The sequence below is a fragment of the Mobula hypostoma genome, chromosome X1, assembly GCF_963921235.1.
Source record: "Mobula hypostoma chromosome X1, sMobHyp1.1, whole genome shotgun sequence".
Lineage (NCBI taxonomy): Eukaryota > Metazoa > Chordata > Chondrichthyes > Myliobatiformes > Myliobatidae > Mobula > Mobula hypostoma.
In genome coordinates this window covers 25,973,010-25,986,925 of record NC_086128.1, presented here as the reverse complement: position 1 = coordinate 25,986,925, position 13,916 = coordinate 25,973,010, and the positions used below count along the sequence as shown (strand labels likewise).

General features: G+C 50.3%; 1 protein-coding gene across 2 annotated transcripts in view; it reads left to right on the top strand.

Annotated features, from left to right (window-relative positions):
• The window catches only part of LOC134340336 (mitogen-activated protein kinase kinase kinase 12-like), a 34,971-nt gene that overhangs the window by 1,993 nt on the left and 19,062 nt on the right, over nt 1-13,916 (top strand). For both annotated transcript variants that reach the window (XM_063037452.1, XM_063037453.1), the window contains exons 2-4: nt 5,612-6,524; nt 13,111-13,294; nt 13,476-13,667. In XM_063037452.1, coding sequence (XP_062893522.1) covers nt 6,059-6,524; nt 13,111-13,294; nt 13,476-13,667 — 842 coding nt within the window. In that variant the 5' untranslated portion in view covers nt 5,612-6,058. The remainder of the gene's footprint in view (nt 1-5,611; nt 6,525-13,110; nt 13,295-13,475; nt 13,668-13,916) is intronic.

Genomic DNA, 13,916 nt, shown 5'->3' with positions numbered 1-13,916 from the left:
AGACACTACCCATGGTGGGGAGGGAGGGATGTGTCCATGATGTATTTACAGGGCAAAGTCCACGATTCTCTACAATTTCCTACAAAGTGTGGGGTTTGGAGTATGTCAGGAGGTCTGGCAGTGGGCCAAGAAGGTGGGGTCACTCTGGGAACACCTCAGAAGGAGCAGAAACTGGGAGTAGAATGGGATGACATCCAGAGAGTGGGAGTAGACAGGAATGAAGGAAGTGAAGGGTCAGGAGCAGATCCAGGGCTTAGGACTCAGCTGGGAGGTTGGGTCTGGATTGTTTCTGGGTTTGGTGTTGCATCCTGAGATTGGACTAGGAGCTGCAGATTGGTCTGGATTGGGATTGGAGAGCGAGATTGGAATGGATTTGGATGGAGGACAGGATTAGATTGAGATCGGACAGGGAGAGTGTGATTGGATGGGGACACTCGGACTGGGTTGGGATTGTTCCTAGATGAATGGGAAATGAGGATTGGAGTTATTCAGTGAGAATGTAAAATTCTTCATGTGACTCCTGACCCCACCTTCCACTCAGTGTGCCTGGATAACAGACACCACTGCTTCTCCTGTTCCTCAATCCTCCCCATCATCCCCTCCCTCAGTCCCCCAAGAGGGTCTCAGTTTGAGGTGCATGTGGGTGTGGACCCTGGACCCATGACCCAGCTCCAGTTCCTCGTCTCCAGTGGATCAGAGGCTCTGCAAACCTCTCTCCCACCAGTCTCCTCTAAGTGTATCCCCTTTTGCCCCCTCCCCCAACCTTTCTCCCCTCTACACCCTCCCCCTTTCACTGTGGTACAGTGTGCCTGTACTTGCCTCCTGCAGTGACATGCAGTTTTGCCTGCTGCTCATCCCAGGACCTCGACTGATTTCTCAGCCAATGGATTAATTGTGTCCCCTTCCCAGCGTCGGCAACAGTTCCCTGCTCCACTTGTCTCCCGCCGCCCCCCCCACAGACCACCCCACCAAAGGGTCCTATTGAACCCATGTTAAACTCAGGTGGGGAGTGGGGTGCTGAGATACCACTCATGGTGAAGAGACATTAGGGCGGGGGGGGGGAGAAGCTTAAACAGAATGGCGGAGGGCAGAGAAAGAGAGAGAGAGAGAAGGGTGAGGTGAGGAGAGGATGGGGAGGGGAAGAGGTGAGGGGAAGTGAGGATGAAGAGAGAGGAGAGAGGAATGGAGGAGAGGAAGAGAAAGAGGGAGAAATCAAGAGGGAATGTGTTTTGGAGAGTAGGGAGAGGGGGAAGGACAACAATTCTTGTGCCTCTGGAGACAGAGGTGTGTACTTCACCCGTCAAGCTGAGTGCCCCTGACTCCTGGTGCTAGGGGTGTTATCAGGTTGCTGTCCCAGAGGGGTGGGTACAGAGAGAATAAGGCAGTGACCCTGGTGGGCTGCATAGATGTGTGGATCAGCCCAGGGTAAGGGGGAGGGGGAATTGCCATTGTTTGTTGCCTGCGTCTCCAGGGAGGTAACTGGAGAGCTGCAGGAAGCAGAGAGGTGGAGAGAGAGAGAGCACGGGAGAGACAGGGAAGAGAGACCCTGACATGGTGGGAGAGTGAGAAAGAGTGAGTGAGAGAGAGAGAGAGAGAGAGAGAGAGAGAAAGAGAGAGAGAGACACACACACAGACACACACTGTCTTCTCCTCTCTCACTCCCCCTTCCCTTCCCTCTTTCCCCACTTCGTTCTTACTCTTTCCACCTATCTCTCTCATGTGCTGCTTCCCCCACTTGCCTTTTCTTGCTCTCCCCCCACCAAGTCTCCCTCTCGACTACTTCCCCCTCCCTTGCACTTCCCCATCTCCACTCCATCTCCTCTACCTCCCATCCTCCCTCCCCGTACTTTCACCCCTCCTTTCCCTGTGTGTGTGTGTGTGTGTGTGTGTGTGTGTGTGTGTGTCTTTCACCTTCCCTCTGTCATCCCTCCCCCTCTTTCTTTCTCCATCTCTCCTATATCTCCACACCCTCTCTGTCCTCCCTCCCTCCCTGCCAGCCTGTACAGAGCTAATCGAACCAGCCTTGCCTTCCTCACTGAACACACGTTCCCGTAATGTGCAGTCAGAGCTAATCTTAGCTGCTTACCTCATTGCTCAGTGACTGATGTGATCTGCGCCCTGGGAACCCCCCCCCCCAACTCCAGCCTCCTGCTTTCTCTGCTCCTGATTGGTGTGAGGGCAGGTGGGAAGTGGAGGGTTGTGGAGGGGTTCAAGTAGGAGGCAGGGGGTGGGAGTGTTGAAGGGGGTAAGCTGGGCGTGGAGCGAAATGGTGGGGGTTGAGGTCAAGAGAAGGGAAGGTGAGGCAGGGACTGTCAGAATCATCCTAAGACCTACCATCAACAGGAGGAGGGCCATTCGGCCCCACCAGTGCTGCTACCCCATTCCTATGAGATTCAAGTCCACTTCCTCCTCTGATTTCCCTGGATATGAGAGTACCTTTTGGGGGACTGGATTTCCAGGGAGGGAGCCACAGATCCACATGACGCAGAAAAAGGTCCTTTGGCCCATCTGGTCCATGCCATCCGAGATGCCCCTGTAAGCCAGTTCAGTTTGCTCATGTCTCAGTCAGTTTAGCAGTGGCAACTTAATGTGATGAGAAATCTGCTGTGTTTCTGGTCGCAGTGTGGTGCAAAGACATAAAATTACTATAAATTACAAAAAGATCATGCAAGAAAGTGAAGAATAGTGAGGTCTTGTTGACAGGTTCATGGATTGTTTAGGAAACTGATGACAGACGGGAAGAAGCTGTTCCTGAATTGTTGAGTGCAGGTCTTTAGGCTTCTGTACCTATTTCCTGATGGTACTAATGAGAAGAGGGGATGTTCTAAGTGGTGAAGGTCGTAAATGATGGATGCTGCCTTCATGAGGCATCACCTCTTGAAGATGTCCTTGATGGTGGGCTGGGTTGTGCCCGTGATGGAACTGGACACAGACCTCTTTGTCCCGTATCCCTCTAAACCTATCTGGGCCATGTACCTGTCCAAATGTCTTTTAAATGTTGTTAACGTACCTGCCTCTTCCTCTGGCAACTCGTTCCATGTACTGACCACTCTCTGGGTGAAAAAGATGCTTGTCAGTCCCAACTAAAGCTCGCCCCTCTCACCTTAAACCTGAGTCCTCTAGCTTTAGATGCTCCTACCCTTGGATAAAAAGGACTGTGACCACCCACTTTATCTACACCCCTCGTGTTTCTATAAAGCTCTATCAGGTCACCCCTCAGCCTCTTTCACTCTGAGGAAAACAGTCCCAGCCTGTCCAGTCTCTCCTGATAACTCAACCCTCCAGTCCTGGCAACATCCTGGTGAATCGTTTCTGCACTCTCTCCAGCTCAATCCCATCCTTCCTATCTCTGGGTGACAAAACTGTACTCAGAACTACAGGTTGGGCTCACCAACATCCTGCACAGCTGGAAAATAACGTACCAAAACTTGTAGTAAATGCCTCAGCCAATGAAGACAAAGTCAACTCTAGGTAAAGATTATTGTCACCTGTACAAGTCGCTGTGTGTACAGGTGCAGTGAAAAACTTACCTATAGCAGCATCACTGGCACAGAGCATTAGAGACACAACATTCACAAGGAAACATAAATTAATTTATACCTGAACTTTGCAGGAAAAAACACAATTGGAACAAAAACTAACTTCACCTTAGTTGCAATACTGAGGTCATGATTAAGGTTAAATTTGAATGATTGAAGGGGAGGAGCTGTTCCTGAACCTGGTGGTGTGGGACTTGAGGCTCCTGTATCTCCTGCCCGATAAGAGATGTGAAAAGATGCAATGGCCCGGATGGTGGGGATCATTTTGATGATGGATATTGCTAAACACCCTCCCTGTTTTTGTCCCACCCCAAAGTCTACACATTCAACACCATTCGAGAGGGACCAAGTCGCACACCATCCACACATGGGGGGGTGTCGGGGAACAAAATCACCCAGAGCAGCCACAAAGACTCAGTGAGTGCAACACGAGGTGAGAGGCAGGGAAAACCGGAGTGTGTGACTCAACAGCCTATAAGGCGCGGTAAACAAAAGAAAGCCGTTTGGTTATTTACTGGGAGACATTACTTGGAGGAATGTGCAAGGAATTGGTCTACTTCTCAAGGGAGCAGAATGCCACCAGGAAGAACTTCTGCACTACGTGTGTATGTGTGAGTGAGTGAGAGAGAGGGGCTGTGAATATGAGTGTGTGTGTTTGTCATTTATCGGTCTCTCTCTGTACCTGTACCCCAAGCTCCCTCTTCTACAATATTCCCCAATCATTTACCAGTCTCTCTGTGTACCTGTACCCTGAGCTCCCTCTTCTACAACACTCCCCTATCATTTATGGGTCTTCTGATTACCTGTATGCCAAGCTCCCTCTGATCTACAACACTCCCCTGTCATTTAACGGTCCCTCTGTGTATCTGTACCCCGAGCTCCCTCTGTTCTACAACACTCCCCTGTCATTTACCAGTCTCTCTGTGTATCTGTACCCTGAGCTCCCTCTGGTCTACAATGGTCCCCAGTGCCTTGCTGTTCACTGTTTAACTCCTGCACTGATTTAATACATCCACGACTCCCATTCCCCACACCCTCGGCCCCACCGATCACTTTGCCCAAGTTGTGTTGGTGCTTGAGACCAAAAGTGTAGGAACTGTGCCAGGCCATTTTGTCTATCAAGCCTCACATCTTATTCCAAGCATTTTTTCTCTCAGTGCTTCCCTCCCACTTTCTCCTGCATAGCCCTCAACCCCTTTTAACATGGAACAAGCCTGTGATCACCATGGTACCAAACTCAACCAATCCCTGCTGGCAACACCATGTCCGCATCCCTCCAGTGCCTGCACATTCTCTGTTGTATCTGCCTCGATCACTGATCTGGCAGCACATTATCATCACCCACTAAGTGTTTGAAAAATACTTGCCCTGCTCACCTCCTTTAAACTCTCACCTCGTATCTTAAGTGCATGCCCTCTGGATTTGGAGATTTTGACCCTGGGGTAGAAAGATATCAGCTGTCTACTCTATCTGTGCTGGGCTCAGGAATGGCTCAGTGGGGACAGCACCCACGGCAGGTTACACTGGATGTGAGGGAGAGAGTGGTTGGTGTGGGGGAGAGCTTGTGGAGTGAATAAAGGGAGAAAGATGTAGGAGGGTGGGAGAGGCGCAGGAAGCTGCAGAAGAGTAGATGGGAGTTGGTGAGGTGAATAGAGGGGATCTGGATTCTGGAGGAGTGGGATCTTGGAGAAGAGGAGTTGGGGGTAAGTGGGATGTGGAACAGGTAGGGGTGAGGGCAGGAGAGGAAGGATCCAGGCTCTGGAGGTGGCTATATGAGTTGAGGTATCAGCAGGGAGTGCAGAGCAGAGCTCTCAGGCTGGAGATATGTATTTGTGGATCAGTTCATTGGCCAGATTGTGCTGTGACAGAGGTGTGTGTGTGTGTGTGTGTGTGTGTGTTTAGTCACCATCCCTTGAGTGGATGTGAGCCCACAGATTCTAGTCCCTGCAGCCCTAGTGATGTCCTAAGACAGGGGAGGCTAGGTGGTGGGGATTGGGATGGAGGGGGGTGATGAAGGGGCACCCCACCGAACCTCAATGACCTGATACTTTGACCTCTCTTTCACTTTCCAGAGCGACCTTTCGTCTGCAGCCTGCGACCTCTGACACTCGGGTAACTGCGGTCACCCCAGTAATGACCACTGGCCACGGGGAGCATCTTGGATACTGAGCGACCTTTTACCCCCCCCCCAATGCCCCCATCCATGATGTTTGGACCCTGAGTGACCTTCAGGCATTGACTGACTGACAGTCTCACCTACTTACCTGGGCTCACAGTGACCTCCTCTCCCCAACACACAACCCGACCGCAAACCCTGGACACTTCAGTGACCCCTGACTCCCAGGTACAGAGTGACCTTTCACCCCTGATCTGTGACACTGACCTTTGATTCCTGAACCCCAGGCATGGACTGATCTCTTGTCTCTATCCATAACCCCGTTCTTGACCCCATGACCTTTCATCACCAGGAGTGATCCTAATACTGCCTCTTGACCCTCCCCTCCCACCCCCTGGTCACCATGGCCTGTCTTCAAGAGAGGAGGACCCCATCGCCGGGCCTGGGCCTGGGCTTGGGCCTGTGCGGGGCATCCAGGCGACTGCCTGAGCCGCCTGAGGACCCAGGGGGTTCAGGGCAGTCACCGGCAGCGATGTCACCCACCCAGTGCGCGCTGCAAGGTGGGGGCAGCCCCCCCACCATGACAGACGGCAGTGAGGACTCCCCTCGCGAGGCCTTTACCCGCTGTGTGCTGCGGCTGCAGGAGGCTGAGGGGGGTGCAGCAGCTGGGGGTGGAGGGGCAGGGGGTTGTGAGGGGGGTGGCCGCAGGGAACCCCGGGCTGGACATCCACCCCATCTCCGCCCACCCACCAGGCCCCACTGTGTCCATCCGGGGCCCGGCTTCCTCGAGGGCCTCTTCGGCTGCCTCAGGCCCGTCTGGAGCATCCTGGGCAAGGCCTACTCCAGCGAGCACAAGCTCCAGGCCGAGGGTGAGTGAAAACCCTCCAGATCCCTTCAAAACCCTCCAAATCTCTCCATCTGGGACCCTCCGAATCTCTCCCTCCTCACATCGGGAAACTCCCTCACTCCCTCACTCCCTTACCCCATCAATGAGGCCTAATGTGAGCCAAAGGGTGCAGGCTGAGGTTGAGTGTAAACCCATCAAAGCCATCTACATATCTCTGGGACCAACCTTCCTCACTCATGGACCCTCTGAAAGTTTCCAGGAACCTCTTCCTTCCCTCTTCACCTCCTCCATCACTCCATCTCCCCAATGAGGGAGGGGGTGAGGGTGAGGATGTACAGCTTTCTGGGTCTCATCCTCCTTTTCTTTCCTCTGCGGCTGTAACATCCACCCCTCTCCCCTGCCCTGGACCCTTTTTTCCTCCTGCAGTCATGAACACTCGAGCCTTCACTCACTTCCCTGCCTACTCTTTCTCACTACCCCCCTTGCTCTCTCCATTACTTCTTCACTTCCCACACCCCCCCTCCTCCCTACCTGCTCTCTCCCCATATACCCCACCCCCATTGCCCTTTTGTTCTCTCCAACATGCATTCTTTCTACCTCTCTCTGTCTCCCTCCCTCCCAATACCCTATCTCCCCAAATCTCCTCCAAGACTCCTTCTATCCCCCATGCTTTTTCTCCCCCACCCCCTATGCACTTTTTAGTTCCCTGGTGTGTGTGTGTGTGTGTGTGTGTGTGTGTGTGTGTCTGTCTGTCTCTCTCTCTCTCTCTCTCTCTCTCACTCTCACTCTCCCTCAGAAACAGAAAACACTACAGCCTGTCTACTCTCATCGACCTGCACTGGGACTATAGCCCTCCATATCCCTCCCATCCATGTACCTATCCAAGCTTCTCTTAAATGTTGAAATCATACCCACATCCACCCATTGTGCTGGCAGGTCATTCCACACTCTTACCACCCTCTGAGTGAAGAAATTTCCCCTCATGTTCCCCTTAAACATTTCACCTTTCACCCTTAACCCATGACCTCTAATTCTAGCCTCAACCAACCTTGCTGAAAAAAGCCTGCTTGCATTTACCCTGTCTATACCCCTCATAATTTTGTATACCTCTCTCAAATCTCCTCTCAATCTTCTACGTTCTAAGGAATAAAGTCCTAAGCTATTCAACCTTTCCCTACAACTCATGTCCTCAAGTCCTGGCAACATCCTTGTAAATTTTCTCTGTACTCTTTCAATCTTACTGATATCTTTCCTGTAGGTAGTTGACCAGAACTGCACACAATTCTCCTAATTAGTTCTCACCAATGTCTTATGCAATTTCAACATGATAATCCTATTCCCTGTACTTTAATTTATTTAATTAATTTTATTTATGAAGGCCAAAACACCAAAAGCTTTCTTTACGACTCTGTCTACTTCTGCTGCCGCTTTCAATGAATTATGGAACTATATTCCCAGATCCCTTTGTTCTACCACACTCCTCAGAGCCCTACAGTTCACTGTGTGAGACCTACCCTGGTTAGTCCCACTGAAGTGCAAAACCTCGCACTTGTCTGCATTAAATTCCATCTCCCATTTTTCCAGCTGGTCCAGATCCCGCTGCAAGACATGATAGCTTTTCTCACTGCCCACTACACCCCCAGTCTTGGTGTCATCCACAAACTTGCTGATCCAGTTTACCACATTATCATCTAGATCACTAATATAGATGACAAACAACAATGGACCCAGCACCGATCCCTGTGGCACTCCACGAGTCACAGGCCTTCAATCAGAGAGGCAACACTCTCCTACCACTCTCTGGCTTCTCCCACAAAGCCAATGTCTAGTCCAATTTCAAACAAGAGAAAATCTGCAGATGCTGGAATTCAGAGCACACACAAAATGCCGGAGGAACTCGGCAGGCCAGATAGCATCAATGGAAAAGAGTAAACGGTCGACATTTCAATAGACGATAGACAACAGGTGCAGGAGTAGGCCATTCGGCCCTTCAAGCCAGCATCACCATTCACTGTGATCATGGCTGATCATCCACAATCAGTACCCCGTTCCTGCCTTCTCCCCATATCCCTTGACTCCGCTATCATTAAGAGCTCTATCTAACTCTTTCTAGAGAGTATCCAGAGAATTGGCCTCCACTGTCTTCTGAGGCAGAGCGTTCCACGGATCCACAACTCTCTGGGTGAGAAAGATTTTCCTCAACTCCCTTCTAAATGGCCTACCCCTTATTCTCAAACTGTGGCCTCTGGTTCTGGGCTGCCCCAACATCAGGAACATGTTTCCTGCCTCTAGCATGTCCAATCCCTTAATAATCTTATACGTTTCAATCAGATCCCCTCTCATCCTTCTAAATTCCAGTTTATACAAGCCCAGTCGCTCTAATCTTTCAACATATGACAGTCCCGCCATCCCGGGAATTAACCACATGAACCTCCGCTGCACTCCCTCAATAGCAAGAATGTCCTTCCTCAAATTTGGAGACCAAAACTGTACACAATACTCCAGGTGTGGTTTCACCAGGGCCCTGTACAATTGCAGAAGGACCTCTTTGCTCCTATACTCAACTCCCCTTGTTATGAAGGCCAACAATACCATTAGCTTTCTTCACTGCCTGCTGTACCTGCATGCTTACTTTCAGTGAATGATGAACAAGAACACCTAGATCTCGTTGTACTTCCCCTTTTCCTAACTTGATATCATTCAGATAGTAATCTGCCTTCCTATTCTTGCCACCAAAGTGGGTAACCTCACATTTATCCACATTAAACTGCATCTGCCATGCATCTGCCCACTCACCCAACCTGTCCAAGTCATCCTGCATTCTCATAACATCCTGCATTCTCATAACATTTCGGGCCAAGGCCCTTCATCAGGACTCTAATCAAATTTACTACCTCACCTTGCATGCCGAGCGACTGAACCTTCTTGACCAACCTCCAATGTGGGTCCTTGTCAAATGCCTTGCTAAAGTCCACGTAGACAACATCCACTGACTTGCCTTCATCCACTTTCCTGGTAACTTCCTGAAAAAACTCTTTAAGGTTGCTTGGACATGACCTACTACACACAAAGCCATGCTGACTATTCCCAATCAATCTGTGTCTATCCAAATACCCATATATATTTGGTCCCTTAGAATACCTTCAAATAACCTTCCTGCTACTGATGTTCATTGGCCAATAATTTCCTTAGAGCTTTTCTTAAACAGCCGAACAACATTAGCTATCCTCCAATCCTCTGGCACGTCATGTTTTAAAAATCTCTGCTAGGGCCCCTGCAATTTCTGCATTAGCCTCCAACAGGGTACGAGGGAACACCTTGTCAGTCCCTGGGGATTTATCCACCCTAATTTGCATCAGGACAGCAAACACCACCTCTGTAATCTGTATAGGGTCCATGACCTCACTGCTGTGTTACCTCACTTCTACAGTCTCTCTGTCTGTCTCCCGAGTAAATACAGATGCAAAAAATTCATTGTCCTTTGCTATCCTTTTGCTCTGAATGTATCTGTAGAAGTCCTTAGGATTCTCCTTCACCTTGACTGCTACAGCAACTTCATGTCTTCTCTTAGCCCTCCTGACTTCTTTCTTAAGAGTGCTCTTGCATTTCTTACACTCCATAAAGAACTCATTTGTTCCTACCTGCCTATACCTGCTATGCACCTCCTTTTTTTCTTAACCAGGTCCTCCATATCTCAGGAAAACCAAGGTTCCCTAAGCCTATTATCCTTGCCTTTTATTCTGACAGGAACGTACAAACTCTGCATCTCAAAATTTCACTTTTGAAGACCTCTCACTTACCAAGTATGCCTTTGTCATAAAACAACTTGTCTCGGTCCACACTTGACAGATCCTTTCTGATACCATTAATTTCTCCAATTTCGAATCTCAACCTAAGGACCAGACCTATTCTTTTCCATATTTAACTTGAAACTAATGGCATTATGGTCACGAGATGAAAAGTGTTTCCCTACACAAACTTCTGTCACTTTGCCTGCCTCATTCCCTAATAGGAGATCTAGTATTGCACTCTCTAGTATTGTAGTTTGGACTTCTTTGTACTGATTAAAGAAACTTCCCTGTACACATTTGACAAACCCTGTCCCATCCAGTCATTTTTACAGTATGACAGTCCCAGTCAATATGTGGAAAGTTAAAATCACTTACTATCACAACCTTATGTTTTTTCCAACAGTCTGCGATCCCTCTACAAATTTGTTCCTCTAAATCCCCCAGACCATTGGGTGGTCTGTTATATAATCCCACTAACATTGTCATACCTTTCCTATTCCTCAGTTCTACCCATAAATCATTAGTTGAGCTCTCCGGTCTGTCCTGATTGAGCACTGCTGTGACATTTTCCCTGACTAGTAATGCCATCCCTCCCTCCCCCTTTAATCCCTCCTGCTCTGTCACGTCTAAAACAACGGAACCACAGAACGCTGAGTTGCCAGTCCTGTCCCGTCTGCAACCAAATCTAACTAATGGCTGCAATGTCATAATTCCACGTGCTGATCCATGTCCTGAGCTCATCCACCTTTCCTGCAACACTCCTTGCATTGAAATATTCGCAGCTCAGAACATTAGTCCCACCACGCCCAACCTCTTCATTCCTGACCTTGTACGTACTGTAGGCCTAATAACATCTTTCTCCACAACCTCTCCACCATCCGTTCTGCTCTGGTTCCCGTACCCCTATGACTCTGGATTAAACCCCCTGTGCAGCACTACCAAACGTTCCTGCTAGGATATTAGTCCCCCTCCAGTTCAGGTGCAAACTGTCCCTTCTGTATAGGTCCCACCTTCCCTGGGAAAGAGCCCAATGATCTAAAAACCTGAAGCCCTCCCTCCTATACCATCTCCTCAGCCACGTGTTAAACTGTATAATCTTCCTATTTCTGGTCTCACTAGCATGTGGCCAGGGTAGCAATCCCAAGATCACAACCCTGGAAATCCTGCCCTTTAATTTAGCACCAAATTCCCTGAACTCAATTTGCAGGACCTCCTCAATCTTACTAACCATCTGATTGGTATCAACGTGGACCACGACCTCTGGCTGTTCACCCTCCCACTTAAGAATGCTGAGGACTCAATCAGAGATGTCCCGGACACTGGCACCCGGGAGGCAACATACCATCTGGGAAGGACGTCCTTACTGTTCCCCTAACCAATGAATCCCGTTTCACTACAACTCACCTCTTCTCCCCATTCCCTTCTGAGCCACAGAGCCAGACTTGGTGTCAGAGATCTGAACACTATGGCTTTCCTCTGCCAGGTCATCCACACTCCCTCCCCAACAGTATCCAAAGCGGTATACCTATTACTTGAGGGGAATGGCCACAGGGGTACTTGACACTGGCTGCCTCTCCTCTTTCCCTCTCCTGACAGTCACCCAGTTACCTGTGTCTTGCACCTTGGGTGCACCTACCCCCCTGTATGTCTTATCTATCATCCTGTCAGCCTCCTGAATGATCTGCAGTTCATCCAGGTCCAGCTCCAGCTTCTCAACACAGTTTGTTAGAAGCTGCAGATGGATGCACTTCTTCCAGGTGTAGTGGTCAGGGACACTGGAGGTCTCCCTACTTTCCCACATCCTGCAAGAGGAGCATTCCTCTAACCTGCCTGGCATCCCCTCTGCTCTAAATGTGCAGTAAGAAATAAAGAAAGAATAAGTAATGGAAAAAAAAATATGGCCTATGCCTCTCCTTGTTGAAGCCTCAATGAGCCAATGTCTCAACTCCCCACTTTAACTCTGGCCCACTCTCACAATGGCCGCTCCACTTAAACCTAACTTCTTTTTATTAGACCTTGTCAAATGCCTAATTATGCGCAATCCATAGTCTCCTCAGGAACTGCAGCATGCAAAATGTGGCCTGCTCGCTTCTTTTAAAATTTTTCTCCCTCTACGCAATCCAAAGTCTCCTTCTGGGACTGTGGCGCACAAGATTTGCTGACTGTCCCCGCTTGCTTCTTTTAAACACTCTCTCCGTCTACGCAATATGACATCTCCTCAGGACTGTGGTGCGCAAAATGTACTGGCTGCCCCTGCTCACTTCACTTAAACTCCTCCTCCCTCTATGCAATCCAATGTCTCCTGGGGAACTGCGGCGTGCAAAATGAGCCGACTGCCCCCGCTGGCTTCTTTTGAACTCATTCTCCCTCAACGCAATCCAAAGTCTCCTTGGGAATTGTGGCGTGCAAAATGTACTGACTGCCCCCGCTGGCTTCTTTTGAACTCTTTCTCCCTCAACGCAATCCAAAGTCTTGTTGGGCATTGTGGCGTGCAAAATGTGCTGATTGCACCCGTTCGTTTCCTTTAAGCTCTCTCTCCCTCTACGCACTCCAAAGTCTCCTTGGGAACCGTGGCACGCAAAATGTACCAACTGCCCCCACACACTTCTTTTAAACTCTCTCTCCTTCTACACAATACAGTGTCTCCTCAGGAACTGTGGCGCACAAAATGTCACTGCCCTGCTTTCTCATCTCCCCCAATTTTTGTCTCCCCAACACCCCACTCTCTCTGTCTCCCCATCCCGCGCACTGTCTGCCCCTTTGTTCTCACCCCCCCTTTCTCCCACCCTGCAGTAACCAATTGCTTCATGTCAGCAGAATGCTGGGAAGTTCCCTTCGAAGAGATCTCGGAGCTGCAGTGGGTGGGGAGCGGGGCACAGGGAGCTGTCTTCCTGGGACGCTTCCGCGGAGAGGAGGTCGCCGTGAAGAAGGTCCGAGACCGGAAGGAGACGGAGATCAAACATCTCCGCAAGCTTAAGCACCCCAACATCATCACCTTCAAGTACGTTCAACGTAACCCTCTATCCTCCCTCTGTGTCACCCCACTCCCTCTTCTCCCCTCTCCCTCTGTTGCATGGGTGCCCCCTCCTCTCTCCTGCACACTCCCTCCCCCGCAATAGCATGCACGGTTCCCTCTGTCTCTCACGCACACGCTGACTGTTGCCCCTCCGTCTCTATCGCAGGGGTGTGTGCACCCAGGCCCCCTGTTACTGCATCATCATGGAGTACTGTGCACAGGGGCAGCTCTACGAGGTGCTGAGGGCAGGCAGGAAGGTCGCCCCCTCCCTCTTGGTCGACTGGTCGATGGGGATCGCTGGAGGCATGAACTATCTGCACCTCCACAAGATCATCCACCGAGACCTCAAGTCACCCAAGTAGGTGGAGCAAGGAGGGGGAGGGAGGTTGGGGGAGAGGAGAAAGTTTCTGGGGACCGAAGGGTGGGGTTGGACGGTTGCCAGGAACAGGCACAACATTGGGGTGGGTATATAGTCCCTACGATTGGACCGAGGAACAGGAGGGTGGGGAGGATGATTTGCAGGGACAGGTTGAGAGGCAGGAGGGTGGAGGGAAGTTCCCATGGACAGACACAGGGAAGAAGGGTGGTGGGGGGGGGGTAGATGTAA